The sequence below is a fragment of the Nycticebus coucang genome, chromosome 2 (assembly GCF_027406575.1).
Source record: "Nycticebus coucang isolate mNycCou1 chromosome 2, mNycCou1.pri, whole genome shotgun sequence".
Classification (NCBI taxonomy): Eukaryota; Metazoa; Chordata; class Mammalia; order Primates; family Lorisidae; genus Nycticebus; species Nycticebus coucang.
In genome coordinates, this window is record NC_069781.1 from 41,926,335 (window position 1) to 41,953,158 (window position 26,824).

General features: G+C 48.8%; 1 protein-coding gene across 4 annotated transcripts in view; it reads left to right on the top strand.

The window, feature by feature from the left end:
• Nucleotides 1-2,832: 2,832 nt before the first annotated feature.
• Nucleotides 2,833-26,824, top strand: part of PAX5 (paired box 5) — a 190,452-nt gene continuing 166,460 nt past the window's right edge. Inside the window, exons 1-3 of one of the 4 annotated variants that reach the window (XM_053573987.1) lie at nucleotides 2,833-3,065; nucleotides 16,330-16,495; nucleotides 22,389-22,586. In XM_053573987.1, coding sequence (XP_053429962.1) covers nucleotides 3,020-3,065; nucleotides 16,330-16,495; nucleotides 22,389-22,586 — 410 coding nt within the window. In that variant the 5' untranslated portion in view covers nucleotides 2,833-3,019. Of the gene's footprint in view, nucleotides 3,066-9,419; nucleotides 10,561-11,304; nucleotides 11,472-16,329; nucleotides 16,496-22,388; nucleotides 22,587-26,824 lie in introns of those variants that run through there. The other 3 variants (XM_053573995.1, XM_053574004.1, XM_053574010.1) reach the window with 3 other exon arrangements.

The following is a 26,824-nucleotide window of genomic DNA, read 5'->3' on the forward strand; positions in this document are numbered from 1 at the left end:
TACCGCGGCGCCGGCTCGCTCTCGCTCGCTCTCCAGCTGTTTATGCCTGCGTTCGGATGTGGATTTATGTATCTATGGTTGCAAACCAGGGCGGGCTCTCCAAACCGAAAGCTGAGCGGAGTTGGGTTTCTGGGATTCTAGGGCTGCGTGCGGGCAAGGAAGGTGGGGGATTTTTCTAGGATCCCGACGGCAATCTGCACCTAGACTCCACGCGTTCTGGCCAGTTGTCCGGTATCTCTAGGGCCTCAGCATCAATTCCGTGTCCTCCGAAGTGGATCATCACCTGCTCGCTGCGGGAAGCCGCCCTTGGACAAACGCTGCGGGAGTCGGAGAATTCCGAACTGCTCTGGCCAGTCTCAAGGGGAAGACCAACTCAGAACGGACTGAGTGGGCAAGGGGCCCGTGGCTGGGCCTGGGTACCCTTCGAGGGGGCTCTGCGAATTCTGACCCGGATTGTGACTACTAGCGGGCGCCCCCTCGGGAACCCACATTTGTTTCATGACGGTCTGGAGCGTTCAGAGCGCGATGTGGCGGCGCCGGGGTCCGGTATCTCCGAGCACCGAAAACGCACCGTTTGACGTTTGGCCTAATCCCCTGCCCTTCCCAGGTACGGGCAGGAACGGAATAATAGTCGGCGTCCCCTTGCTAATCTCAAAGCCCCACAAAACCAAAACACACACGCGAAACTCACCAGAGCATCCCACAAACACAAAAACTAAAACCAAACACATGAAAACATGACTCCGAACACCCATCCAAACGCAGAGCTCATTGAAACAAAATCCAAATCAAAGGAACAAAACACACAGCAACACAAAATTCGCCATACAACACACACAAACGACACCCACTAATGCAAAATCAGAACACATAAAAGCACCGCCCAGAAGGAAAAGCCTTACAAATGACACAAAGATAACCTATAAAAACAATACAAAAAACACACAAAATTAAAACGCAAAAGTCAGAAAACAAAATCCACTCCCAAAACCAAGACCCACAAAGCAAAACCCACTACAATCAATTCCATGGAAAAACAACACGCAAATCACACGAAACAAAAGACTCTCTTATAGATGAAAAGAAAACTCAAGGAAAAACAAAAATAAAACAAACCCCCTAAATGGGGAGAAAAAAACACGCACACACACAAACAACTCCCGCCCCCAGCCTGGGGTGAGATGTCAATTCCGGGAGGGCTTTTGATCTCCGGGCGCGGACAGGCCGCTCCTCCCAGGCTCTACCACCCCGCGCAGGCGAGGCGGGAGGGCGGGAAGCAGGGACTGGGACCCGGCTGCCTAGGGAAAGAATCGAGCGATTCCAGATGGCCAAAAATCAAATTGCCGGGTAGGGACCCGCACCCGTAGGCTGCAGGGAGGAGGCGGCGCAGGGGGAATGCGCAGACCACTTGGTGGGGGGGCCGCCCGGGAATCCACAGCCACATTTCCGATTGTGCCGAAATCTGCTCAGTGGCTATGCGATGTCCGGTTCCCACCCGGGGCCCCCCTTTACCCCAGCTCTAGGCTCATCCCCCTTAGGTTTAGCCCAGCCTCGGGACCACCCCCCTCCGAAAAACAAATAACACTTTCGCTGGGGACGATTCACTTTCTGAAACTGCCATTGTCCTGCGGGGCCAAGAGTCCTTCTGCGAAGCGCTCTCCCGCCCTGGAGAACCTAACCCCTGCGACCACCCCGCAGCGGGGCCCCACAGGCTTCCTGCGGCTAGGCCCAGCGGCTGGACTGGGGAGGAGCACGGGAGGGGAAACTTGAGCCTGGGCTGAGGAAAGTGGGCTGGACATGCCACACCTTTGCCTGGCCTCTCTGGATCTGATTCCCCCCCGTGGAATCAAGTCCTGGGGCTCGGGAACTCTGCAACGCCTCAGGGCTTGAGGGCAATGGGATTCCATTCACGGGCCGGGGTAAGGTGTCCGGAACTCTGGCCAATCTCCAGAACCTACTGAAATGTTCTGCTTTGCCCTTCTGCTCCAAAGCGAAAGCCTGGATTTTATCTCCAGCATTTCACAGCTTATCCTCTATGCTCCGGACTAGAATGGGACATGGTATAGGGAAGGGTTCTGGGACCAGGAGGCTGAATGGGACCTGGTGGCTTTAGGGACCTGGCGCTGCCCTAGAGTCAGGAGCCCTACAATAGCTTTGGAACTGCAAATTGGGGTGGGGGCGGGGTGGCTGGGAACCTCGGAGGCGGGCGCCGCCCTAGGGGTGAGTCTGAGGAAATTGCAATGTCCCTGTATGTCCGAAACTCTGCTAGCCTTTGCACTCCCTTCAAAAGCAACTGCTTGGCAGAGTGGTTAATTTCTTTTGAAACAAAAACCCGGCCTGCTCCCTTCTATGAGGTGGGGTTTGCACGTGGATGGGTCACCGGCCCTGAGCACAGCGCAGAGGGCTGCGACCCCCAGGAGCAGGGTTTGATAGAGGGTGTAACTGCGAGGCCAGAGATCCAGGCTAGGCTTCCGTCTGTCCCTTCCCGAAGGCACGCGGGCTAGAGCCGGGCGCAGTCTGAAGCCTTCTTCCCTCCCCCCTCACCCCCTATAAAAGTCTGGGGCGCTGAGGCGGCTACACTGCTGTTTTCCCGGCCTCCAGCTCTGCTCCGGCCCGGCCCGGCCCGGTCCGCCACGTCTGGCACGCTGTGCAGGCCTGGCCGCGCAGCGCCAACACCATTTCCCTGCTCCGGGCAGGCAGTGTTGGGCTGCGCGCTGGGGGCGCGGCGCGTCTGGGGACATCTTGTGATGTTGGCGAGAACAGGACATGATCTCACATGGCGAGAAGCTCTTTAGTTCCTTAATCATTTCACGGTGCCTTCGGACGCTTTTTTTCCACCTAAAACGTTTAGTTTCAGCTCAGTGATCAGCTACCCCAGCTCGGCGGGGGAGCGGAAGGCTTGAATTATTCCGACCTGTGAGCGGCCCCTGGCACCAAAAAAAAAAAAAAAAAAAAAAGGCACAAAAAAAGTGGAAACTTTTTATCCCTGTCCATTCCATCAAGTTCTGAAAAAATCAAAATGGATTTAGAGAAAAATTACCCGACTTCTCGGACCAGCAGGACAGGTAGGACCGCGATACGGGCTCCAGGCATGCTAACTCAATGACACAGCCAGGCGCTGGTCCCCCGCGCAGGGCGACCCTGGAGGAGGAGGGGTGCGCCGCATTTTCTCAGACTCTGACTGTATGTCTATCTGCCCTGTGCTTGTATGTCTTTTCTTCTGTCTGTTCACACACTTCTGCAACAGTCCAAGTGTCTGCGTGTTTGCCTGTGTTTTTCTCTGTTTCTGAATGCTTATGCTTGTTTCTATCTAGGGGTCTGCAAGTTCCGGTCTGTGTGTTTACATAAGAGTCTCAGTGTGTGAATGAGTGACATTAAGTTGTCTCTGTATACATATTTTCAAAATATCTGAGTTTGTGTCCAAAAGTTTGTATGCCCATGTGTGTCTGTATAACCATGAGTGTACCAGTGTGTTTGAGTTAGTATTTGTGTGTGTGTTCTTTTGAGTATTCAAAATGTGTGTCTAGGAGTGTCATTTTTATAATTGGAATAAGTTTCTGAGTGTACATTTACTGTTTTAAGGGTCTGTGTTCACCAGTCCTATCCTAAGTGATTTTGGAAATGAGAAAGAGATGTTAACATTGACCTATCCATGTTTGGATTTCTATGACTGTCTAGTGTGTACAAACCAATGAACACAAAAGTGCCTGCCTCAAGCACAGACATAGATCTGGGGCTTATGGAGGTCTGTGTTGCTAAGCATGTGCACAGTCAGGCCCAGGTTCAATTCTGTTGGGAGAGTGAAGAACCAAGAGTGAAGGTGTGAATTCAGGGTGTGTAGGGTGCAGCGTGTATTGCCTCACTATGTGGGCACTGTTGAGCCTACCATTTGTACAAAAAGCACTGCTGTGGCAGGTACAGCCTTGCAGGTGAGAGCAGATAGTCTATAGGATAGTCATGACATTTCTAGGGACTCTCAGCCTATTCTGGTTTTACCCAGACAAGCCCCTGACTCTTGTATGTGTGTGTGCACACAGACACATTGTGTCCTCAGATTTTATCCTGTGGGTGCCGCTCCAATGGAGGAGAGCACAAGTGGGTGGATGTGTGTTCCTGGTCTGGGCATTCATCTCTGGTGTTTACATTTACATAGGCCTTCCTGGCACTCGGCCAATTGTGCTGCCCACAGGCCCAGGCAGTGGGTAGCAGGGTGTGTTTATGTCTGAGAGAGATGGCAGGGACAGTAGGCCTCCATCCGCCCTGAAGCATAAGTTAGGCATAGGGTGTCTTTCACTCACTAGGCCGCTGGGCTAACCCCCACGCAAACACATTCCTGGCCCTGGTAAGAAGCTCCCTTCTCCCATCCTTGTATCATCTGTGAGCCCCTATCTCCACCCAAGCTCTAAATACAGCTCAAAGAGCAGAGAAAGGTAAACTTAGGCCCTAAACCCAGCACAACTTCCTGGGCATAAATGTATTTCTGCAATTGTGACTGAAGAGAAGTAAGGATTGAGATCTAAAAGGCAGGGGAGCTGGAAGAGAATTCCCAGGATGAAGGCTCAGAAAAAGAAGCCTGAAAAAACCCTCCTCTTCATCCCCACTTCCCAGAAGGCCCTTGTTTCCCCTGGTGATGGACTTCTCAGTAGATGGGAATCTCAGAAGGACCTGTGCCTAGGACTAGGGGTTGTGTGTGTGTGTTAGAAATGGATTGGAGGTATATAAGAGGCAGGGTGAGGGGCTGCACAGTTATTGGGGCTATCTGTCCCAACAAGCTGTCTCCGAAGAATGTAATTCATGGTGGTTGATGGGCTCTTTGATTAGTTCAATTGCCTGAATAATCGTTTAATCAATAAAGCATTTCATTCTTCAGCGCAGCTGGACTGGGTGGGACTTGGGTGGGGTGCGGGAACCTTAGGCTGTCCAAAGCTTGAAATCTAGAGCCATGCTCCCTCCTCACAGAAATGTTTGGGTGAGGTCTGCCTGCTCAAGAAAGGGCAATGGCACCCCTTCCTGTCTGCACCAGCCTGGGCCATCACTGGGAAAAAAGCAAGCTGCAAAGCTGTTTGGGCTAATAGTCAAAGGGGTGTCCAGGTCCAGTTTTTATGAGGGCTTCTTCCCTCTCCCAACTTCTAGGCCTTTTATGAGCCACTAGACCTCTCTTTTCTTCCTTCAGAACCATATTCTATTCCTTGCTCAAATCTCCATTTCTCTATCTGCATAATCAGGAGTAAATGAGTCCTGGGACTTGTAGGAGATTATAAAGCATGAGTTATGGAGGGAATAGGAATGGATGGAGAAAACCTAATACTGGGCAAGCTATGTGCCTATGGGAATCCTGAGTCCCTAGACTTGGAAGACCTAGATAGCCTGAATGCTTTCCCACTGGGCATTGGCATCCAGTCTTACAGGTCTGGAATTAGCCTGGAATGGACTGATAGAAATAATCCCCTATGCATAAAACTTCATCTCACAGAAGCTTAAGGGGTCACAAGTCAGGGGTAGTTCTCACCATTAGACACACAGAGAGGCAACTACCCCAGGAGAAGGAGCTGCTTGTTTTAAGTGTTTGCGAGAGAGTTAATCCCAGGTGCTGCTAACACTCTTCTAATAAGGAGGTTTACACGGTTCTTGAAAAACCGGGTTAAATTATTTTGACCCACCCACCCCCCATCATCTTCAACAACTCCCTCATACAGACCTGGGCAGGGTAGGGCAGATTCCTGATCCAGGAGCGGGAATCATGGAGAAATCCCCTATACCCAAACTTGCTGTGTAATCTCAGGTCAGTTAGTTAGCTTTCCCTCTGATACTTTTTTCTTTCTTTCCTTTTTTTTTCTTTCTTTTTTAAAAAATGAGGATTAGAGAGAGCCTCCTAGGTTAGGACAGTGATGGCTGCAGCATCTCCGATCTTTCCTGAACTGAGCAACTAGTCTGAATCATATAGGCCTCACTTTGCCTGGAGCAAGAGCAGGGAAATGGGCTGGATTTGGGCTGGAGGAGTCAATCTCAGGCCCACAGCTCTGTAGCAGCCCCAACATTATATCCTAATGCCATAGTAGTGCTATGAATTGTGAGGCAAGATAGGGGAAGCCGAGAGTGGGGATGTGTCCTTAGTGAAGCAAGGTCTCTGGCCCAAGACAGTAGTAGACATTCTCAAGTCTACTTGAGAATAATGGGCCCATTATTCTCAATAACAAGACTTTCAAAGGAAATTTGATTTACATAAATTGAGTTTCTTCTCCTATGGTTTCCCTTCCTGGTGTTTGGCTCCCAGCACCTAGCACAGGTCCCAGCCCAAAGCCCTGCTTCTGGGAGAAAGAAAGCACAGTACTGTACAGCATAGTGATGCCGACTGCATTTAGTCTCTCCTGGACCCAGACTGTGCCTCTTGGGTGTTCAGAGGCAAGATGGAGATTCAGTAGCTGGGTTCTGCCAAAAAACTCATTGTGCAATCTCAGACTAGTCACATTACCCCTTTGGGCCACCATTTAGTGGTCTGTAAGGGTGGGCTAGGTGGTCAGGATATTAGATCCGGTCATGTCTTTTGGGATTGGAAGTTTCCGGAGACAGACTGCACAGGCAGTGGTAATGAAGGTCCCTGAAGTGGGCGGTAGGGGTGGGGGGTACACTCCCTCTGCTCAGAGCACCAGGAAGTGTGTGGGAAAGGGCTGCTCTCAGCACTCAGGTAAGGCTGGCTCTGTGTATGCCACGCTGAGGCAGCAGAACATTCTCCTGAAGCCGAACAACTTCTGTGTGAAATGGGGGATCTGAGCTACTCCTGTTCAGATATATCTGCAGTTTCATCCCAGCAGTGCTCTGGGGATTCTATCTAAGTCACACACAGAGATATCAGAAGGAAACTGGTTGTGCCAGCATGTTCAATCCAGGTGCTTTGATTTGGGAGTCCTCCTCCCCCACCAATGCCCTGCCATTCTGAGGGTGGGTCAGGGGTCCTCAAACTGCGGCCCATGGGCCACATGAGGCGATGTAATTATATTTGTTCTCGTTTTGTTTTTTTACTTCAAAATAAGATATGTGCAGTGTGCATAGAAATTTGTTCATAGTTTTGTTTTTTTTTTAAACTATAGTTTGGCCCTCCAACGGTCTGAGGGACAGTGAATTGGCCCGCTGTTTAAAAAGTTTGAGGATGCCTGAGAGGTTTCCAGCTCACAGCCTTTCTTCTTCTACCCCAGACTTGCTGTGTGGCTTAGGGCAAGTCTCATCTTGCCTCTGGGCCTCAGGTTCCACACCTGTAAAATGGAAAAAGCATAGCCTCGGGTCTCTTTTAGCTCTAAGATTTTAGAATCTGGGTTTGTAGGCCCCAGCAACATCTGGAGCTGGAAATTGTGGTGTCACTAACTGCATCTCTCAGGGCACCCAAACACTTCTGCCTCTCTAGTAGGTACACAGAACCACCACCTCTAGCCTGGGCTGAGACTCTGAATTCTAGTCATTTCAGATTCACTGGGCTCCATCCAGTGAAGTGAATGCAGAAACCCTAATTCATCTCCCTCCCTTTCTACTACTGCAATCTTCCTGCCCCTAAGGCTGGGGAGGTGGGGGCGAGGAGGAGCTAAGATGATCTGGACAGTCAGGGTTCCTAACAAAGGAGAGAAAACGCTGTCAACCTCCCACTCCCCACCCCCACCCCCACACGGCAGCCTCAAGAGTCCCCAGAGGCCTGCCTAGGGCCGTTTTCTGCAGCTGTGCCCTGTGGGGGTGGGTATCACCGAAGTCAATGCCGGAAACTTTTCTACTGGCCAAAGGCAGATGGGGTTGGGACTGAGACAGACGGTGGGTTCAAGAGTGTAGGAGTGTCAGAAGTAGAGCGGAGGTAGAGAGAAGGGAGAGGAGGGGAAACTGAGGCAGAGAATGAAGCAAGATGATGATCCAGGAATCCTCCCAGGATCAGCCTGTGCTGTGTTCCCTTACAAGCCCAGTCTTGCAGCAGGCATCTCAGAGCCCTTGTTTTGGTGGATTTACATTTAATATCAGAGAATCATCACTTATGAATTCCAAAGGTGAGTCTTCAAGCATCACTCCTAAGAGTTGCTGGGGTCAGGGTATCCTCAGCATTTGGGCTCAGGGCATAGGGCTCTCAGAACTATAGCCTCGTGGGCGAAGAATGGCTTCCTTTCCAAAGTCCAGTTTCTTTGATTGTGGTCCCAGAGCCTTACACCCCCAAGACACAGAGAATCAATCACTGGTCAAAGCCCTTATTGGTCTGGAGAGTTCTGATAGGAATCCATCTATTTTGTCTAACTAACATCAGGGACTCTTTGGAAGCGAAAGGGTAGGTTTTCCTGACAGCTGGAAGCTGCAGCACTGTAGTGTGCCTGGCACTGCTTTGCTGGACTCTTGTAGATACAATATACCCACCTACCGCCCACTTCAGGGACCTTCATTAGCACTGGAAACTACTCAGCTCATTTGGTTCCCAAGAGGCCTCGCGCAGATCCGGAATTTCTCCTCCCGCGGAATTTCTCCTGCGGACAGAAAACTTCACCTGCCCTGCTCACTAGCCCCCAAAGCGTCTGGCAGCTCCTGGTCTGATGCTGGAAAGAGAGCCTGCCGCTTTGTGCTTTGGGCAACATGGCTCAAAGCGCCCCTGCCTTTCCCCCAAGGAGCTTCTCATTACTAGCTTTAAAGGAGTGTGAGATATTTCTTCCTTCCACCTCCCCCGACCCATTGCAACGTCTCCGCCTTTAGTTAACACAGAACCGGGTCCCTGTGGGTAGAGTGAGGGAGGAGGCAGCTTAATAGGTGCATGATGAAATTATGAAATATTTCTGTGAAAGGAGCCTTCATCAAATACTAGTTGACTCAACTCTGCCCATTTTACGGATGAGGTAAATGAGTTCAGAATGGGCAGATACGCACACTCTGAGTCATCACGAGTCTGAAGGTGAAAGATCTCTAAAGCGCTCCTTGTTTCTCTCCAACATACTTTTATACTTTTTTTTTTTTTTTGAGACTATTCCTTTACCCTCACCCCGCTTCGGCTGCTCCCAATCCCTCAGGGCTTCCCAGGATCCCAACACCGCAGCAGGGAGGTTGAGAGCCGGGAGGACCTGCGGCGGGACACTCCAAGCACTGCGTGGGCCTGCTTCCCCCTCCACGCATCCTCCATCCACTAGGCCTTCGCCCAGCGCGTTTGTCAATGAACGTGGCGCCGCCGCCTGGGCCCCGCCCTCCATTCTCTCCTATTGCCCAGGTGTCCGCTAATCAGGCGGAGCCGGAGGGTTGCTTAGCCAATAGGGCGGTGTTTCGGGCCAGGGCCTAGTGTCGCCGTTCTGATTGGCTTGATGGAGCGTGATTGGCATGTTAGCCCCCGCCCCACCCCCGCCCCCGCCCGGAGGGAGGCTGAGCCCCGGGCGGCGCTGTCCACACGCAGCGGGTCCTGAAAGCGGCTCCGGGGCGGCGCGGTGGCGCACTGTGCGCGCCAAGCAAGCGGAGGGCTAGTGCCGGCGGCGGCAGCAGTACCAGGGCGGGCGGTCAAAGCCTGCTGCGGCTGGGTCTCAGCCCCCGCAGCCCTGGCGGCCTTGGAGGAGGGGACCCTCCACTCTCTCCTCAGTTCTTCGCTCCACTGCCTGGTGCAGGCGCGGCGGCCGTCCCGGAAGAGGCAGCTGAAAGACAGTGGAGCCAGACGCTCTGAGGGAGGGCAGCAGGGATCGAAGAGTTGGTAGGCGTGAGGCAGATACCCAGGCGAGGAGGAGCCGGTCGATGTTGTCCCCATTCCTGGTACCAGCAATGGGGAAGCAGCGGGGGGCGCGGGAACTTTGAAGGCAGTCTGTCCCGGGTTTTGAGGGCTGCAAGCTCCTGGGGACTCCGGAGTGTCGGCCCCAACGTCAGTGGCGGAAGCAGCTCCGAACCCGCTAGTACCCCTGCGCTGCCAGAGAGGAAGTTCTTTGCAACTTCGTGCCAGACGTCGGAAAGCCAGTTGAAGAGAGGCTGAGTGGGCAAGTCCGAACCACGGAGACTCAGAGAAGCAGAAAGAGAAAGGATCTGGCGGAGACCAGAGGGTCAAGGAGGGACCCTAGAGGCAGCGAGGCCGCGGACCAAGCCTGGCAGATCCCGCGTCTCGCTGTCCCCTGAGTGAAGCCAAGGGCTGTGTATTCCCGTGGCCTCCTCAAAGGCGCTCCTAACCCGAGCTAGGGGATCTTAGCCGTCCTGGAGGCGGGCCCCTAAGCTATGCTCCCGAAGCCGCGGGCTCCTTGCCCGCAGCTACCCTGGGCTGGGCCCGGAACCGCGGCTTGAGCCAGCCAGAGGGAGAAGCCAGCCAGAGTTGGGCGCCGGCTCCCAGCTCGACTGCGCTAGCGCCGTTTCCCGCCTCTCTGCGCAGCTCTCGGCGGTCTCCAGCCGGGAGACTCTCAGAGAGACCCCGAAGCTCCAGCAGTGATTTCTGAACCCAGCTCGCACGGTGCCCGGCCTGGTGGCGCGGTTTCCTACACGCCCTGGGCAGCCCCTTGGCGCCGGGAGGCGGCGGCGTGGGCCGGCCTGCAGTCTGGAGCGCCCCGATGGAAATACACTGTAAGCACGACCCGTTTGCATCCATGCATAGTAAGTAGGCGGCGAGCTCGCTTCTCTCACTCTCCGGCCGGGACCGGGTTGGGGGTGCCGGACCATGGGGGAGGTGCTAAGGCCGGGCGGGACCCCGGACCTGTGTAGCCTCTCAGCGAACTTTGCAAAGTGCAGGGCTTCCCGGCAGGGAACGTGGAACAACGCGCTCGGCCACTCTGGCCGGAGCACCTGGTCCGGGAATCCCGCCTCCGGCAACGCTTATTGTAGGCTGCGGGAGCTGCAGCCTTTTCCGCTTCTCTGGCAGCCACATCTCAGCGCGTTCGGAGAACCTTGGTTTGGATCCATAGAGGGCTCCGGGTAGGGCCAATTGGAGGGCACGAAGTTGTAGGGAGAGGTCAGCCCGAGTCTCACGCCCCAGCCCCGATGGCGCCTTTTTTAGCCATGGGGCTGGATCAAGACGCTTTGAGGGAAAGTGAGGCCCTGACCAGTGCCTGTATGTGTGGAGGAAGAGGTTGAGTGCTAAGCGAGGACACCGGCTCCAGGGCTCCAAAGGCGTCCTGGAGTTGAGGAGGGGGATTTGAAAAATCAACGAAGTAGCGGTCCCTGAGTTAAGCTTCTGGTTAGGAGCCGGCCAGTTCATATAGAGACCCTTAAAGACCCCACTGGGTCCTTCTCTGCAGGATGCCTGCCTCGTCATGGCTTCTCCCCTTTAAACAAAAAATAAAAGGAAAGAAAGAAAAAAGGAAGGAAAGAAAGAAAGAAAGAAAGAAAGAAAGCAAGCCAATTAGTCACCACACAGGCGCCCCCGCCTTCTGAAAGACACAACGTGTGTAGGAGACGGGAAGGGTCAATTCGGGCGCGGGCAAGGCCCTCCTGGCTGCCTGACCCGCGGGGATCCTGCCAGTTCTCCCATTAGCACAGCCTCCTGAGAGATGAGCGCTCCTCTCACGGTGAGTTAACGCCGGATTAGGTTCGGAGATTTCAAGGAAATTCCAAGTGGAACGAATCGCGTTTTCCTTCTGCTCGCTGCAGAGCCAGACTGGAGGAAGGCGCCAGGCTTTGGCAGCCTCCAGTTGGGTGCCCCGCTAGAGTCTGTGCTGGTTGAAGGTTAGGTTAGGGAGTTGCTCCAGGGCTGGGGGGCCTTCCGGAGCCTGGTTCCCTTTAGGCAGCCGGGGATCCAGATTCGGGTCCCCTATTTAACAAAGGCGGCAGAGACCCGGCTGGAGAGAAGGCGAGTATTCCGGTGAGCATGTCGCGTCTGCCACGGAGGGCTGAGTGGCCTGGCCAGCAGAGGAAGGATGGTCTAGGCAACCAGGCTGGCTGCGGACAGGTCAGATTCTCTTTGTGTCAATTTCCAAAGTAATCCGCCAAAGCGATGGGGAAATTTGTGCAAACAAGCCACCTGCTCTGGACCCAGCCTAAACGATTCCTCTTGGGGCCTGTGACCAAATGGTTTTCAGTCCATGGTGACTCCAGCACCCTCCACAGCCTTTTCCAGCTAGACTGCAGCCTGACTTTGGGGAGGCTCTGATATTCCAGAGTATGCCCCAGAACAGATGAGTTGGGGGCAATACTCTGAGAGGTGGACAAGCCCTTGGCTCAGCAAAGGAGTGACTGGGGAGACAAGATGGTGAGAGGACCAGTCCCTGCACTTCTTCCCTGGCTAGCAGGAATCCACAGGCCTTCACTGCCTCCTCCTGCTCAGAGCTCCCTGGCAGGTGGGGAAAGAGCATCTGACCTAATGGTCTCTGGCTGTGCATCAGCAGGGAGAAGGCAGCTTCTTCCAGGTTCAGGTTAGCCAACTGCTAATGTCTGTGCCTCCTTGTCCAGCCTTCAATCTCCCCTCCTTGGGAAGTGCTCCCTCCTATTTTCAATCTACCTGGCAGCACAGTGGGGGCTGGGCCCCAGCCAGCTAGCTCCAGAGCTGGTGCAAGCTTTGAGCCCTTGGCTTTCCGGAAATGTTCTCTATTCTGATGCCTAAAGATGTTTGCTTGCATAATGTAGGCCTGCTCTGGGGCCCAACTGTCTGGCCGTGGAGGTGGGGGTATAGTAAATCCTGGGAGGTGGCTGGGGTGGTAGGGGCTCAGACCAAGTTCCACCTCCTCATCTTCTTTCTTGGCCCTGGTCAGTTTCTTACAGTACCTCTACTGGCCTCTACCCCCATCTCCATGGTTTCAAAGCAGGGCAGCTTCTGTGGGGAGGAACAGGCAAGAACTGGGCTTCTGAGTTTTGAGGTACACTCACCCCCTAGTCAAGTCTCATTATTCTTACTAGTACCATAGCCTCCTGCTCCCCTCCTGAGATATTTCCTTCCCCCAGTATCTTTACCAGTTCTAGAGCACTTTTATTGTCAGTGTCCTGAGTGTTGCCTACATCTTTAGCTACACCCATTTTACAGAATATGATACTGAGATCAGAGAGACAAAAGGACTAATGGGAAGTTCACATGGTTTTTGGGTCTCTCAGATTGTCTGAAAAAGGCATAAAAATGATGCTTCCGAGAATTCACGGAAGGAGATAGAGGGACTCAGATTCCAGAGAGAGGGCAATGAACTGTCTGAGTGAGCACACCATGTGCAAAGCTCTCTCTCTGTCTAGTCCAACTGTGTCTGCATCCACAGCCCAGCTATCCATGTGTGCCAATACCTGTGTATGCTTGGAGAGTCCATTAGGGAGATTCCATCCCTCCTTCTCTGTGCTCCTGTTTGTCTCTGCGCCCCTTCATTCTTTTTCTCTGGTGCATCTAGAAGGAGTTTCAATGATCTTGTGGGTTCTGGAGTTCAATCTGTGGCTGAGTCATCAAAGATCCATCCTCAGGACCCTATGGCCAGCCATCATCTTTAGGGTATGGGCAGGGCTCCTGGTGGACAGCATGCTGCTGTCAGAGCCTGAGAAGCACCCGTGGAAGGTAGCCCCTTCCAGACCAGAGCCACAAAGGCCCCAGGGACATCTGCAATTCAATCTTTCTCTTCCCAGGCAAGCCCTGCTCAGTCTGCCCTTTAGGGCCTAGTCTATTTCCCACGTATCTGTGGGTCTGTTTCCTGGTCTCCCTTTGATTTGTTTGCAACTGTCTCTACATCAGTCTCTCTAAATTCCACCTGCCCTGAAAAGTGTCGCTGAGTCCCCATCTTCCCCAGCCACCTTTCCTTCTATGGGATATGCCCTGACTGTGGAGTCCACAGGAAGTAGAGGCTGGGACTTGGATTCTCCAAGGAATTGCAGGGCTGGAGCTGGGGCCCCTGAAAACAAAAGTCCCTCTCACAGGAGTCCCTCGTCCCAGAGGCTCCCTTCCTGGACTTCCTCCATTTTTTTCTTGCTGTTGCTTCCTGCTGTATGTCACATTCACCTTTCTTTTCTTGGCCTGTTCTAGCTTCTCTGTTCTTTTTTCTTTTCTGCCTGCCTAGCCTGCTGCTTCCTTTTCAGGTTCTCTCTCCTTACTGTCTATCTCATTTAGTTCTCATCCTTGCACTCTTTTTCACAGACCTCTTTTTTCCTCTTTTCATTCCTTGTCCTGACTCCCTTCTCTAAGACTTTGAGCTTTACTTCTTCCCAATCCCAGAGTAATTGGCCTTCCTTAGACCACACTTGTAATACTTCTTATCATTACCTTCAAAGAGCTCTATTGGCTAGGAGTGTGACTAAGGCAGAGATGGCCAGGTGGACTTTGGGCCTTTCCAGGAATTTGAATAGGTAAGAGGCGCCCAGGTCACCTTGGATCTGGTGTCAACTTTGGACCTGTGCATCAGTCTCTGGAAGAGCTTTAGCAACTCAGCCTCGTGGTCAATGATAGAGGGTTTGGGGACTGCTACTACCTAGAGAGATCAGGTTCTAGAAGACCTTTGTTTTTTTTTTTTTTTTTCTCTGATACAAAATAGCCTTCAAAGCTTATAAATATCCTGCAAGACTGCTTTTGGAATTTAAGTCCTCTGAAAGCTGACACTGTGTTTTAGGCAGAAGGTCTCAATTGCCAGAGATATAGGGAATAGGCTATTGCACATGGGCCATAATGCTTGGACCCCCAGATCATATCAAAAGTGTTCTAGGTGTTTTAACTCTCTTTGCCCTTTGTCCTTTGTCCTCCCATATGAGCTCATACCAATTTTGAATTTACTTTCTTTTACTTAAATCAAGCCTGGTCTCGAAAGATCTGAACAACCTGTTTTTATTAGCTTTTTCCAGCCTCAGAACAAAGCCTTATAAAGGCTCTTGACCAGGGTTGCTGCAGTCTTTCTGTTGTAAACTATCCAGTTACGTATAATTCTGGAGGAGTGGGCTGGGACTGCAAAATCTTGTTGGGAACGATTTTCTCTTTTCTTATGTCTAGAGTGTTTTAGAACAATCAAAACCAATTAAAGCTCATTTTGAAAATCAGAGAGAAATTCAGCTTAGAACTAGCACTTAGTATTGAAGTTATCTATAAAATTTTGTTTTTCCTTGAAATAAAGCTTGGAAATTTTGGAATATATTCACGGGAAACTTCAGTGGATGGCATGGACGGGTTTTTAGGAAATAGATTATGTTCTGGTTGTTTCTGTGCTCTCTGTAACATATGCTATCCTTGAACCTGAGAAGTATTTGAGTACTGGGGAAAATAGCCAAGAAGAGGCAGCTATTTTATACCTTAGATTTGGAGTGTCTATATGTGTGTGACCTCTGACATGTCTTGGCTTCCCTTGTATAGTCCAGTCCCAGCCCAATCCTGGTTTAGGGGAGGTTTCCTCTTCCTTGGCTTCTGAGCTACTAACAACTTTAGCAAATGCTTGGATTTGGCTTTCAGTTCCAGTCTTCAGCAAAGTCAGTTAGTGGCTGATTAATAAGTATAAGGTCAATGCTGTTGCTACAATATATCGCTTTATGTTTACTAGTGGTTTTACTTAGGTCTTCATTTTCCTTCCATCCCGGTTTCCCTCCAGATGGATCTTGATGTAAGAAAAAGAAGCAAATAGGTGGAGGAGGTGCTTTCCCAGACTTCATTTACTTAAAATCTATCCCAGAGCCCTTATGAAACCTGGGACTCAAAGATGTCTTTGGCTTCTTTATTTTCCCCTGAACCAAATTAAAGCTGTATGTCAATTGTAAAATACTCCAGAAATTCTAGGGAAACTCTTTTATAACAAATCCAGATACAGTGACTGTATGTAGAAGATCCTATGACACATTTCTTTTGTTGCTCTGAGCAGGTACAGTGGTCTAGTCTGCATGTCAGCTTTATCTTCTTAAAGGAAAGATTTTTAACAAGGCAGTGGTTGTGTTTCTTCTCATTAGTCTTCATGTGATGTTTAAAAAAATTTTTTTAAGTCCTTAGTCCTTGAATTATATTTATGACTAAATTTTTTTCTGAGATATAGGTTTATTGGAGTAGTTCCTTTCACTTTAAAAGATAATTGTTAAAAGGAAAATAGTTCCCTTTTTTCTTTAAATTTGACATATTTTAAAACATATTTTATCCCCAGGATCTTTCTTAGACTTCAACATCATGTAAGTTATGCCCCTTTAGTATAGATTGGGGTCTTTTGTTGCTAAAAAAAAAATTATAAGGAAAATGCTCGTAACTTAAGGAAACATAGTATGGGAATACTTGCTGTCAATAGCTCAGTTGACTGGCTGCAGATGTACAAAGGCTAAGATTAATATTAAGAAGCAATCTAGGGTTCTTGTGTAATCTGCACAATAGGACTCTAGGCATAAGACATCCAGCCTGCCAGTCACTTGTGATCAGAGAAGTGCTGGGTGCTCACAATGATGCTTCTACTGTATGACGGGTTCTAACCACTCTTTCCCTTTCCTTTTGTTTCTGATCTGTTTCAGGACATGGAGGAGTGAATCAGCTTGGGGGGGTTTTTGTGAACGGACGGCCACTCCCAGATGTAGTCCGCCAAAGGATAGTGGAACTTGCTCATCAAGGGGTCAGGCCCTGCGACATCTCCAGGCAGCTTCGGGTCAGCCATGGTTGTGTCAGCAAAATTCTTGGCAGGTAAAGGCAGGAGCTTTAGGCTTCCCTTGATCTTTCAAATAAAGACCTAAAACATGACCCAGCAGCTATGAAACGTGCCACTGTCATAGTTAGAATCATGGCAGCATTTTGCTCAGCATGTATAGTACTTTAGAATTTGTAAAGCTCTTTAGAGGCCATCCGATTCAAAGTAGTCCCGGGAAACCCCTGTATCAAGTGACATGTGGAATAGGGTGACCTAGTCAGGAGGGATGACATGTTTTCTGAAAGCCTGATGAATTGTTCCAAAGAACTCAAGAGTAAGAGGCTCTTGGGAATTTCCCCTACATATCTTATATCAGTGAGGGCCCTGAGCTGGACTGGGTGGAAAAATCTTTAGATTGTAGTATCACACAACCAGGGTTCAACATTTCATTTCAATGTTTTCAAAAACCACTCTCCACTTTTAAAAGTCAGCTGTCATTTTCAGTTTGGGACTATTAGCAACCTTATTAGACTGCAGTATTTCCCTTCTCTGTGTTTTGTTTCCTTCATAGTGACAGGCACCCTAAGTATATATTAAATTAGAGAGGAGGAAAACAAACAAACACACACTAACTCTCAAATCTGACATTTGAAAGTTGCCACTTGATCCAGCGATTTGCTGCAAGCAAAATACTAACAATGATGGTTGTCCCAGAGGGCTGTGCAGCCTTTTAGCACTCTGGTTTATTCTCAGCATGATCCAGTAAAGCACATTTTGTGTTGGGGAAACAAACATAAGGAGGTGAAGTAACTGACCCAGGTAAGCCTAAAGGACCCCTAGGCCAGCCTTGTCTCACCACACCCCCAAAATAAAGCCACGGGTTTGTTTGCTGGCCAGTGATGTGGTTCTAGGTATGCCAGGGCAGGAAGGAGCATTTCTTGGGTTTAGCTGTTCTGTGCTTTCTTTTTATTTCTTTCCCTGGGTCAAAAAACAACCTATGTCCTGTATCTTGCATTATGGTTTACAAACATTTTGAAGTCTATTAGTGACATCGTGGCTTTCTTCTTGCTCCTTTCCTTTCATCTGCTGGAATTCAAGAAATTCTCTCAGATGGAGGGAGCAACAATTTCTAATAAACTGGAGGAGCCTTGCTTGAGACCAAGGGAAGATGTTTCAGGGCCAGGGGTCTGGCAGGTCCTTTAGGGATCTCAATCCCTGTGTTTATTGCACATTCTCTGTCCCAGTGCTGGTCCTTTCAGCTGTGGGGGCTGTAGTCTCCACTCATGTTTAGCACTCAGGAAGCAAAGGAGCCCCAGATAGAGTGAAGGCAGGAACACAGGGTACCAACATGGTGTGCTTGTTAGAGAGCTGTTTTAGACAAGAGGATGAGTGAGAGGGAGGGGAAGAATAATAGTAAAAGAGGATGGAGAAAAGAGAAAGAGAAAGAAATCATTTTAAAAAGAAATAAAAAGAAACAGAGAAAGGAGAAATGAAAACACACAAAATAAAAGGAGGGAGAAGGAGAAAGAAAAGAGAAATATTTTAGTGAATTTCAGCATCAGACTTCGAGGGCTAAATGGCTCTTTGATATCTTTTTGTGGAGCCTCTTTATTGTACTGAGGGAGAGGGAGAGAGAAAGAAGGCCCTTCCTTTGTTTTTGCTGAGACATCTTTGCTGAGCCGACATTTTGCTCGCTATTTGAAATCTTCTCAGGGTATAAGACACTGAGCCATTTATAGAGGGGACATCCAAATGCGGAGTCCTTCCTCGTGTTCTAGTGCTCTAGAGACTTCCAAATCTCCCATGGAGACTGAGTGGGACAGGGACCCTTCCAAGCCCAACGGGCAGCCTCCCCTGGCCCGGAATAGACTTGTCACTAGGTAGAGCGGCACTTGGAAGTTATGTGCCGCTCCGGTGCCTGGCCGTTTAAGTTGTCAACAATAAATTGGAATTTCATAGCTCATTATTTTCATAACTAAGAACCACAGTGGACAAAATGTCATTCTAATTAGAACTGCCTTTTAAGAAGCAAGTTCAGCCCTAAAACAGAGTGACTGGGGATTTCTGAACTGGGGCTGTTTGATCCACAGATTTTTCTGCTTTTTTTTTTGGTCACCGAAGAATTTGATGGGTACACAGGAGGTGACAGATTGCAGAAAGCATGTGGTGTATAGTGGCTGTGTGGCTAGGCAGGCAAAGTTCCTGGGGCAGACAGAAACCCCCCTCATCTCAGGAAGGTGGGTGGTCTGCTAGGAGTGTGGGTAGTCAATCCACAGAGCTCAAGGCTTCAGAGGGGTTGAGAGGTATAGCTTGGTGGCATGTGAGGCCAAGTTAAATCCACCCAGAGCTTGACTGTTGTCTTTTTTCACGGGAGCCTGGTTGGGAGGTTCAGGTCATTTGGAATTGGGTGGTATGTTATATAGGAATAATAAACACTTGGGGATTTTATTCCTAGCACATGCTCTTTATTTTAGATTTTACAGAGCTTTTTCTTAATATTCTGTATTTCTATCTTTACAATAGCCTGTAAGGGAAGCAGGACACACATCCTTCCTCTATCACGTAAATGGGATAACTAAGGCCTGGAGAGGCCAAGCGAGTTGGCCAAGATCACACAGCCAGTTAATGTCAGAGCCACTGACTAGCACCTACGCCTCTTGACTTATAAACTAATGCTCTCTGTGCTGACTGGAGGATACTGTGTGTTGGTGGTTGCTGTTCATCTTTTGTTTGTAAAGCCAAAGGGCTGCACGGCTGTTTTGGTGAGATGAAAGGATAGTTGTTATTAAGTCTGAATCCTCACTTGACCCCAGTGGGGTTTCAGGAGTGTCAGGGTTGCCTTCAAAGTGCCTGGCCCATGTGTCAGTCTAAAGAAAGACAGAGACCTCTCGTGTTAGGACCACAGCCTCCCATGGTTGGCACTGCACAGGTGGGATTGGGAAGGCGGCCTGAGTGCTGCCATGAACTAACCATGTAACTGAGGGCTGGAGGCAGGGGCTTCAACCTGCTGCCCTCTCAGAGCTGCGGTGTGAATATTGCCGTCCCATTCAACTAACATGCTTGAGTTTCCAGCCTAGTGTTGTCTAAGTGTCTGTAACTCCTACCCTGAGATTGTGCCTGCCCTAACAGATGCTTGGTGATGATTGAGGGACTGACTGAATGAAAAGTGCATATGAAAATGCCTGGTAAACAGTAAAGCATTTGACAAGTGCAAGGGATCGTTAGAATTACTATTTTAAATTTTATAATCAAAGCAGCAATTTGCTGTATCAGGAAGAGCGTGGGATTTAGAGTCAGATTTGAAAGCTGCAGCTGCCTCTAATTTACAGAAGAGAGTTGGGCAGGTCACTTAGTCTTCTGATCATTTATTTTCTCTTCTATAAAGCCCTGTAGCCTCAGAGGATTAGTGTGAGATCAAGATAATTTGAGGAAGAGCTCTGTATACTTTGGAGTGCTGTGCCTAAATAACGAGTTATGTTATGGTAAAACTGACTTTCTATGATAAATTTGATGGGACAATTGGAGGCTGCAGAGATTGCAGTGTGCCCTGATTTAAGTACTTTTCTAGACTTCTGGCAAAAAAAAGTATTTTCTTGAATTTTTAAAAGGACTGTTTGTGAGTAATGTGTTTTTCAGCAATTATAGGAAAATTGCTGAAAGCAATTTTTTAGAAGGAGAGAGGATAGGTTGAGTTTTGCCTTATGGTCAAAGTTTGTAAATGACTCACTCTTCTCAATGAAAAATAGAATTTTCACTTCCACATCACTGCTCTCAAATTATTTCATCTTTTCTAGAATATTCACTAACTTGGCCCTAGCCAGACTTACTCAGATGAGAATTTTAGCATCTCTATAACTGTGACTAGTCATTGTTCCTGGGTAACATTTCCCACCTGTCTCAGAATTGCCTCGTTCCCTTACCTATTATAAACTCTTTTGGGTTTAAAAATTACTAGTCATTTCTAAAATGTCTTTTTGATTAAAAAAAAATTCAACTGCAAGATAACCTTCTACGGAAGAGGAAATCAAGAAGTCCTCTGTAAATATTGAGAGAGACATGCAGTGACGGCTCAGATTCAGAAAAGGAATCAAGTCATTTTTTTCCCCCGAAATGATCTTTCATGGCACTCTCCTCCCCGATCTTGGTTTTACTGTAAAACCCTGACATCCTATTTTCATTAATGAGGAAAAGCTGATAGCATGGAAATGTCCTTAGAAACAGCCATTTACCGCAGGGGAGGTCCCTGGAAGAGCTGCCATGACTTGTGGTTGGTTTTTCTGATTGCTTAGCTTTTGACTTACAACACGCATTTCCAGTTAATTCTGGAATTCAATAATCCTTTTTTTTTTTTTTTTTTTGTAGAGACAGAGTCTCACTTTATGGCCCTCGGTAGAGTGCCATGGCATCACACAGCCCACAGCAACCTCCAATTCCTGGGCTTAAGCGATTCTCTTGCCTCAGCCTCCTGAGTAGCTGGGACTACAGGCGCCCGCCACAACGCCCAGCTATTTTTTGGTTGCAGTTCAGCCAGGGCCGGGTTTGAACCCGCCACCCTCGGTATATGGGGCCGGCGCCTTACCGACTGAGCCACAGGCGCCGCCCAATAATCCTTTTAATTTTACACGAAGGCTATTATTTTTCTCTTATAGGAAAACAAGTTGCATTTTGGGGGGCAGTTTCGCAGAGTGCTGGGGATTCTGCTCCAGAGTGGGAAAGCCAACAAATTAAAGTATAAGCCACCTTGCTGGGAAAATTTCAGTTCAAGAGGCTGGGCCACAGTCCTGGCATGGCCTCTGGATCTTGTGTGACTCTAGGGAAGTTGTTTAAGCTCTATAAATCTCAGTTTTAGACCGGTAGATGAAGGCCTGCTCATTTATTTGCTCATTCATTCATTCAAAACAAAGTATGTGCTTTAGAATTGTTGAAGATCAAGTGGGAAAACAGACTTGAAAATTTTCTGTGGACTGAAAAATGGTAGATGAATGTGAAAGAACTTAATGTCCAGCCTCCCATCAGCACTGTCCATTACAAATATAACGTGAGGCTCAGCACCTGTTGCACAGTGGTTATGGCGCTAGCCACATACACTGAGGATGGCGGGTTTGAAACCAGCCTACGCCAGCTAAACAATGACAACTGCAACAAAAAATAGCCGGGCATTCTGGCGGTGCCTGTAGTCCCAGCTAACTGGGAGACTGAGGCAAGAGCATCACTTAAACCCAAGAGTTGAGGTTGCTGCAAGCTGTGACACCAAGACACTCTACTGAGGGTGACACAGTGAGACTTTGTCTCAAAAAAAAAGAAATATAATGTGAGTCATTTATGAAATTTAAAGTTTTCTAGTAGAACATTAAGAAAAGTAAAGAGAAACAGGCACCATTAACTTTATTTTATTTAACCCAATATATAAAAAAATTATCATTTCAACATATTAATGAGACATTTTACATTTTTTTGTACTAAGTTTTAAAAATCTGGTGTGTGTTTTATGTTTATAGCACATCTTGATTCAGACCAGACAAAATTTTTTTTTTCTGACTGGGTCTCATTCTGACAACTGGGTTAGAGCGTAGTGGCATATCATAGCTCACTGTAACCTCAAACTCCTGGCCTCAATTGATTGTCCTACCTCAGCCTCTTAAGTAGCTGGGACTACAAGCACGTACCACAACATGCTATTTTTTCTTAGTTTTTGTAGAGATGGGGTTTTGCTATGTTGCAAGCTGGTCTTGAACTCCTGGGCTCACGTGATCCTCCTGCCTTGGCTTCCCAAGTGCTGGGATTACAGGTGTGAGCTACTGTGCCCAGACTAACCACATTTCAGATGTTCAAAAGCCACATGTGGCTGGTGTTTACTGAACATGCAGATCTGGATGTTTCCAGGAGAGAATAGCCTGTTGTTTTGTTGCCAGTTTCCCATGGCTAAGTTCCTTTCTCCTTGGGTCCTAGGTATTATGAGACCGGAAGCATCAAGCCTGGGGTAATTGGAGGATCCAAACCAAAGGTCGCCACGCCCAAAGTGGTGGAAAAAATCGCTGAGTATAAACGCCAAAATCCTACCATGTTTGCTTGGGAGATCAGGGACCGGCTGCTGGCGGAGCGGGTGTGTGACAATGACACGGTGCCTAGCGTCAGTTCCATCAACAGGTGAGCAGCTGGTGCCTGTGGGTAGAGACCTGGGGGGCAGTGGGGTCCTGGAGGTTCTGTGTATGCCTCCCCTGAAATCTGGTCTCTTCTTTCACCAAGGTCCTTTATGGCTTTTTAGACAGGAGGGATGCTAATGAGGCCTGTGGGAGGTTTCTGCTACCTTTCCTTTCTTCTTACCAAAGTGGCTTAGAGTCCCTAGGCCTAGGGAAAAGGGGCCCTGCCAACACGCTGCCTACTTGAGACTCTTCTGAGCCCAGAGTGATTTCTATCACTCCTTTCACTGCCCACCTATATGTGTGGAGCACATTGCAGTGAATTGTTCTGACTAGGCCTTCATAAATGTCACTATCCCTGAGCTCTAGGTCTTAGCACTGGCTTATCTCAGAGGTTCCCACGAAGAAAATCCTGCTTCTAGGAATTGGGCAGAGGTGGAGCCAGTGAGTAAGGGGAATAGAGCCCTGACCTGGCGTCGGGAGACTTGGCTCCATGTTCCAGCTCTGCCACAAGCTTGACTTGGGACTTTGATGAGGCTCTTCCTCTATCTAAGAATGCGGGACCCTGATGGTTCTAATGAAGGTCTACAGCCTCCAGGATGCTAAGATGCTCTGGAATTAAGGGATTACCCTTTCCTCAACTCCCTCAAGTTTCACACATGGAGAGAAAGAACCAGAGAAACACCCTAGGTGCCAGGCCGAGGATCTTCCTGGGGGCCACAGTGGCTCCCTCTCCTCCCTGTTGTGATCCAAGATACAACAAAGACCACTCTCTGAGCTTTAAAAATAAATGCCTGCAGGAATGCTTTCTATGGTGCATTTTCAACTCTATTTAAACTCAAAGTCAGGGATGCAGTTGTGAGATGAACAGAAATGATTGTTCTTAAACTCTGCAGAGAAAGGAGAACTCAGCAGACTGAAAATTTGAACAGTTTGATTTCTCCAAGGTTCTTCTCTACCATCACCTATACAAAGTCTGTCTGGGCACAGGGCACACTCATCCCCAGCAGAACGACGTGGTCAGATAGAAGTCTCTGAGATCCCCTCTGGTCCTGGCAGTTCTTTCTGTAATGGCTCAAATGCACAGACTTACCATATGCATCATGTTGACATTTTAAATACTGCTGTTTCCTAAACAGCAAACCCTCACAGAGGCCCTCACTTCATGCAAGGTGTGGAGGGAATTGAGGGAATTCAGGCACACAGTTCTCAGTCTCTCCTAGAGGGGCTCCTCATCCAGGGTGGGATTCAGACATGCTCTTGGAAGTCTGCACCACCTGGACAAAATTCCTGAGGAGTTAGTAATGTTTATGGTGAGTTTTGGAAAAAATAACTCCTATTATTTTTCTGGATTATGGGGCTCCAATGTGTTTTGTGAGTCCTCTACTTCTGGCTTGTTGTAGAATTTCCGTGATACATGGCTCAGCACCTGTAGCTCAGCGGGTAGGGTGCCAGCCATGTGTACTGGGGCTGATGGGTTCGAACCCCACCCCAGCCTTCTAAACAAACAAACAAACAAGTAAAAAAGTAGCCGGGTGTTGTGGCAGGCGCCTGTATTCCCGATACAAGGGAGGCTGACGCAAGAGAATTGCTTGAGCCCAAGAGTTTGAGGTTACTATGAGCTGTGATGCCACAGCACTTTCTGGAGGGTAACATAGTGAGACTCTGTCTCAAATAAAAAGAATTTCCATGATACCCAGTGACATGATAGGCAGTTGGCCTGCTCTGTAGAGGAACCTCGGCCAACCCCCTGGCTGGTCAGGCTTCAGGGACCCACAGGTTTCTCTGTGTAGGGAACACGTGTAATTGGTGAGTTGCGAGATAACTTTAGGTTGTTTGGGGATCACAAACTCTAATGCCTTACATGGGGCCAGGCAGATATGATAATGAAGGAAGCGGGCCAGACATAAGACATGTGCCAGACTCTTTCCCATTCTTCAAGAGAAGCTGGAAACCAGGACATTTGTCTACATATATATGTATGTTTGTGTATATGAAATCTCTCTTTCTCTTTCCCTCTGAGAGACAGAGTCTTACTCTGTTTCCTGGGCTAGCGTGCTGTGGTGTCATCGTAGCTCACAGCAACCTCAAATTCCTAGGCTCAAGTGATCCTCCTTGCTCAGCCTCCTGAGCACCATCATGCCTGGCTAATTTTTCCTATTTTTTGTAGAGACAGGTTCTCTCTCTCTTGCTCAACCTGGTCTTAAACTCCTGGTCTCAAGCAATTTCTGACTGTGGCCTCCCAGATTGCTGGGATTACAGGAGTGAGCGAGCGTGCCTGGCCAAAATCTCTCTATTTTTAAATGGAGGTAACTAATTTCAATTAAAAAAATGCCTGTGGGACAATCATAACCCATTCATAGAGCACAGAGTTATGTCCTCCATAATGTAAGGATGAAACTATTTTATGATGAATTTATTTTACTATATTTTGGAAAAATATAAATACTACAACAAACCAGTGAGTTTGTGAACTTTGTGAATCCACTTGATACCACCCTCACTTATAGTAGGGAACTACAATTGCCTTATAAAATATATTTATTTAAGTCAAAAAGTAAGTTATGTGAAAGAAACCTATGAAGCAAATAGAGGAGTAGTTACAGATGTGGCAAAGGCCTTGAGAGATGTGGTGAAAGGCCTAGGGACATTACCGATCCGCGATACTCTTTGCCTGAAGCTGAGCCATGCACATGTTCTGAGTGTTAGTTCCCACAGCCATGCTAGCATCAGGGGCTTCCAGTGTCCTGGTCCAAAGCTGTGGCCACTCTGGCTGTGCCACTAAGATTTTTTCACACTGTCTCCTATGGTCATCAAGGACTGACTCTATCCTGTGGCAGGAACAGAAACTGACCCCCGCCCCTCAATGGGGAGTGCAGGGGAAAGTCACTTTGAGATAGAGATGGGAGTAGAGCTCGGGTCTCTGGATGGTAAGAGGGCTAGTCTCTTTCCACCGCTGCCTTGTAGGACTCTGCGAGTGGCAGGACTGAGGATCTGTGAGAAGAGAAGCAAGGGGGGAGTTAAAGGATCTTTTCCATTTCAGATCCTCACCGGCTGTGTGTTTTGCTGCCTGTCTGCCCATTCCCTCTCATCCTTGGCCCTTCCCAGTGCTCCTTCCTGGGGGCTTCTCTTGGGAGCATTCTGACTCCTCATTGCCCTCTTCAGTGATAGCTCACTTAGTGGGAGACAATCTCCTGCCATGGCATTGCCCACCCCTCACCCCTGGAGAGCCTGAGCCAGCCCAGCATCCAGCTTTATTTTCCATGTGAAGGCAAAGCTCCCATTACATTCTGATGGATGCAATTTCTAAGTACTTGCCTTTTCAATGTCAGGATGTAAGAGAGTCTACAGCTCTCTCCCAGCCCCTGCCTCACTTGGAGGAAACTTTCCACTATTCCTCTATTTCAAACAGCTAGGGAGGGAGTGGTGACTGGATTTGTAGCTCTTCTGGTGGCCACAGGGTCTCCACTGTCCACCCCTAGAAGTGTGTGCTTTTCTGCCGTTTTCAGCGGGACTGACTTGGGAGACCACAACTGACACGGGATTAAACAACACTCAACTAGTTCTGCTAGGTTTGTGAGAGATTTCCTGAGAACAAACCACTATATTCATTTGACTTTTTTTTTTTTTGAGACAGAGTCTCACTTTGTCACCCTGGGTAGAGTGCTGTGGCATCATAGCTCACAGCAACCTCAAATTCTTGGGCTCAAGCGATCTTCTTGCCTCAGTCTCCCAAGTAGCTGGGACTACGGGTGCCTGCCACAATGCCCGGCAATTTTTAGAGATGGGGTCTTGCTGTTGATCAGGCTGTTCTCGAACTCTTGGGCTCAGGTGATCCACCCATCTTGGCCTCCCAGAGTGCTAGGATTACAGGCATGAGCCGTCTCGCCCGGTCCTCTCATTTGACTTCTTAAAGACACATATGTGGTGGGCTGCTGCGCAACCCACATGAGGGATTCTTGGAATCCAGTCTGAGTGTCAGTTGGAGGTGGCCATTCCAGAGCTGACCCAAACAGTGGGTGGAAGGGAGTCTTGTGGCTCTGAATCTGGGGCCGAGTGGTGGGAACTACAAGTGGCATTCCCAGTTTAGAGGGTCAGCTGTATTTAGCACAAACTGGCTGTTGTCATGTGATTCCAATTTTCCAAAAGCTAGAAATCAGGTATTATTTATGAGAAGTCTGCTAACTTGTAAATATTAATAACTCATTCAAATAAAAATAAACATAGTGTATAGGCCAAACAAAA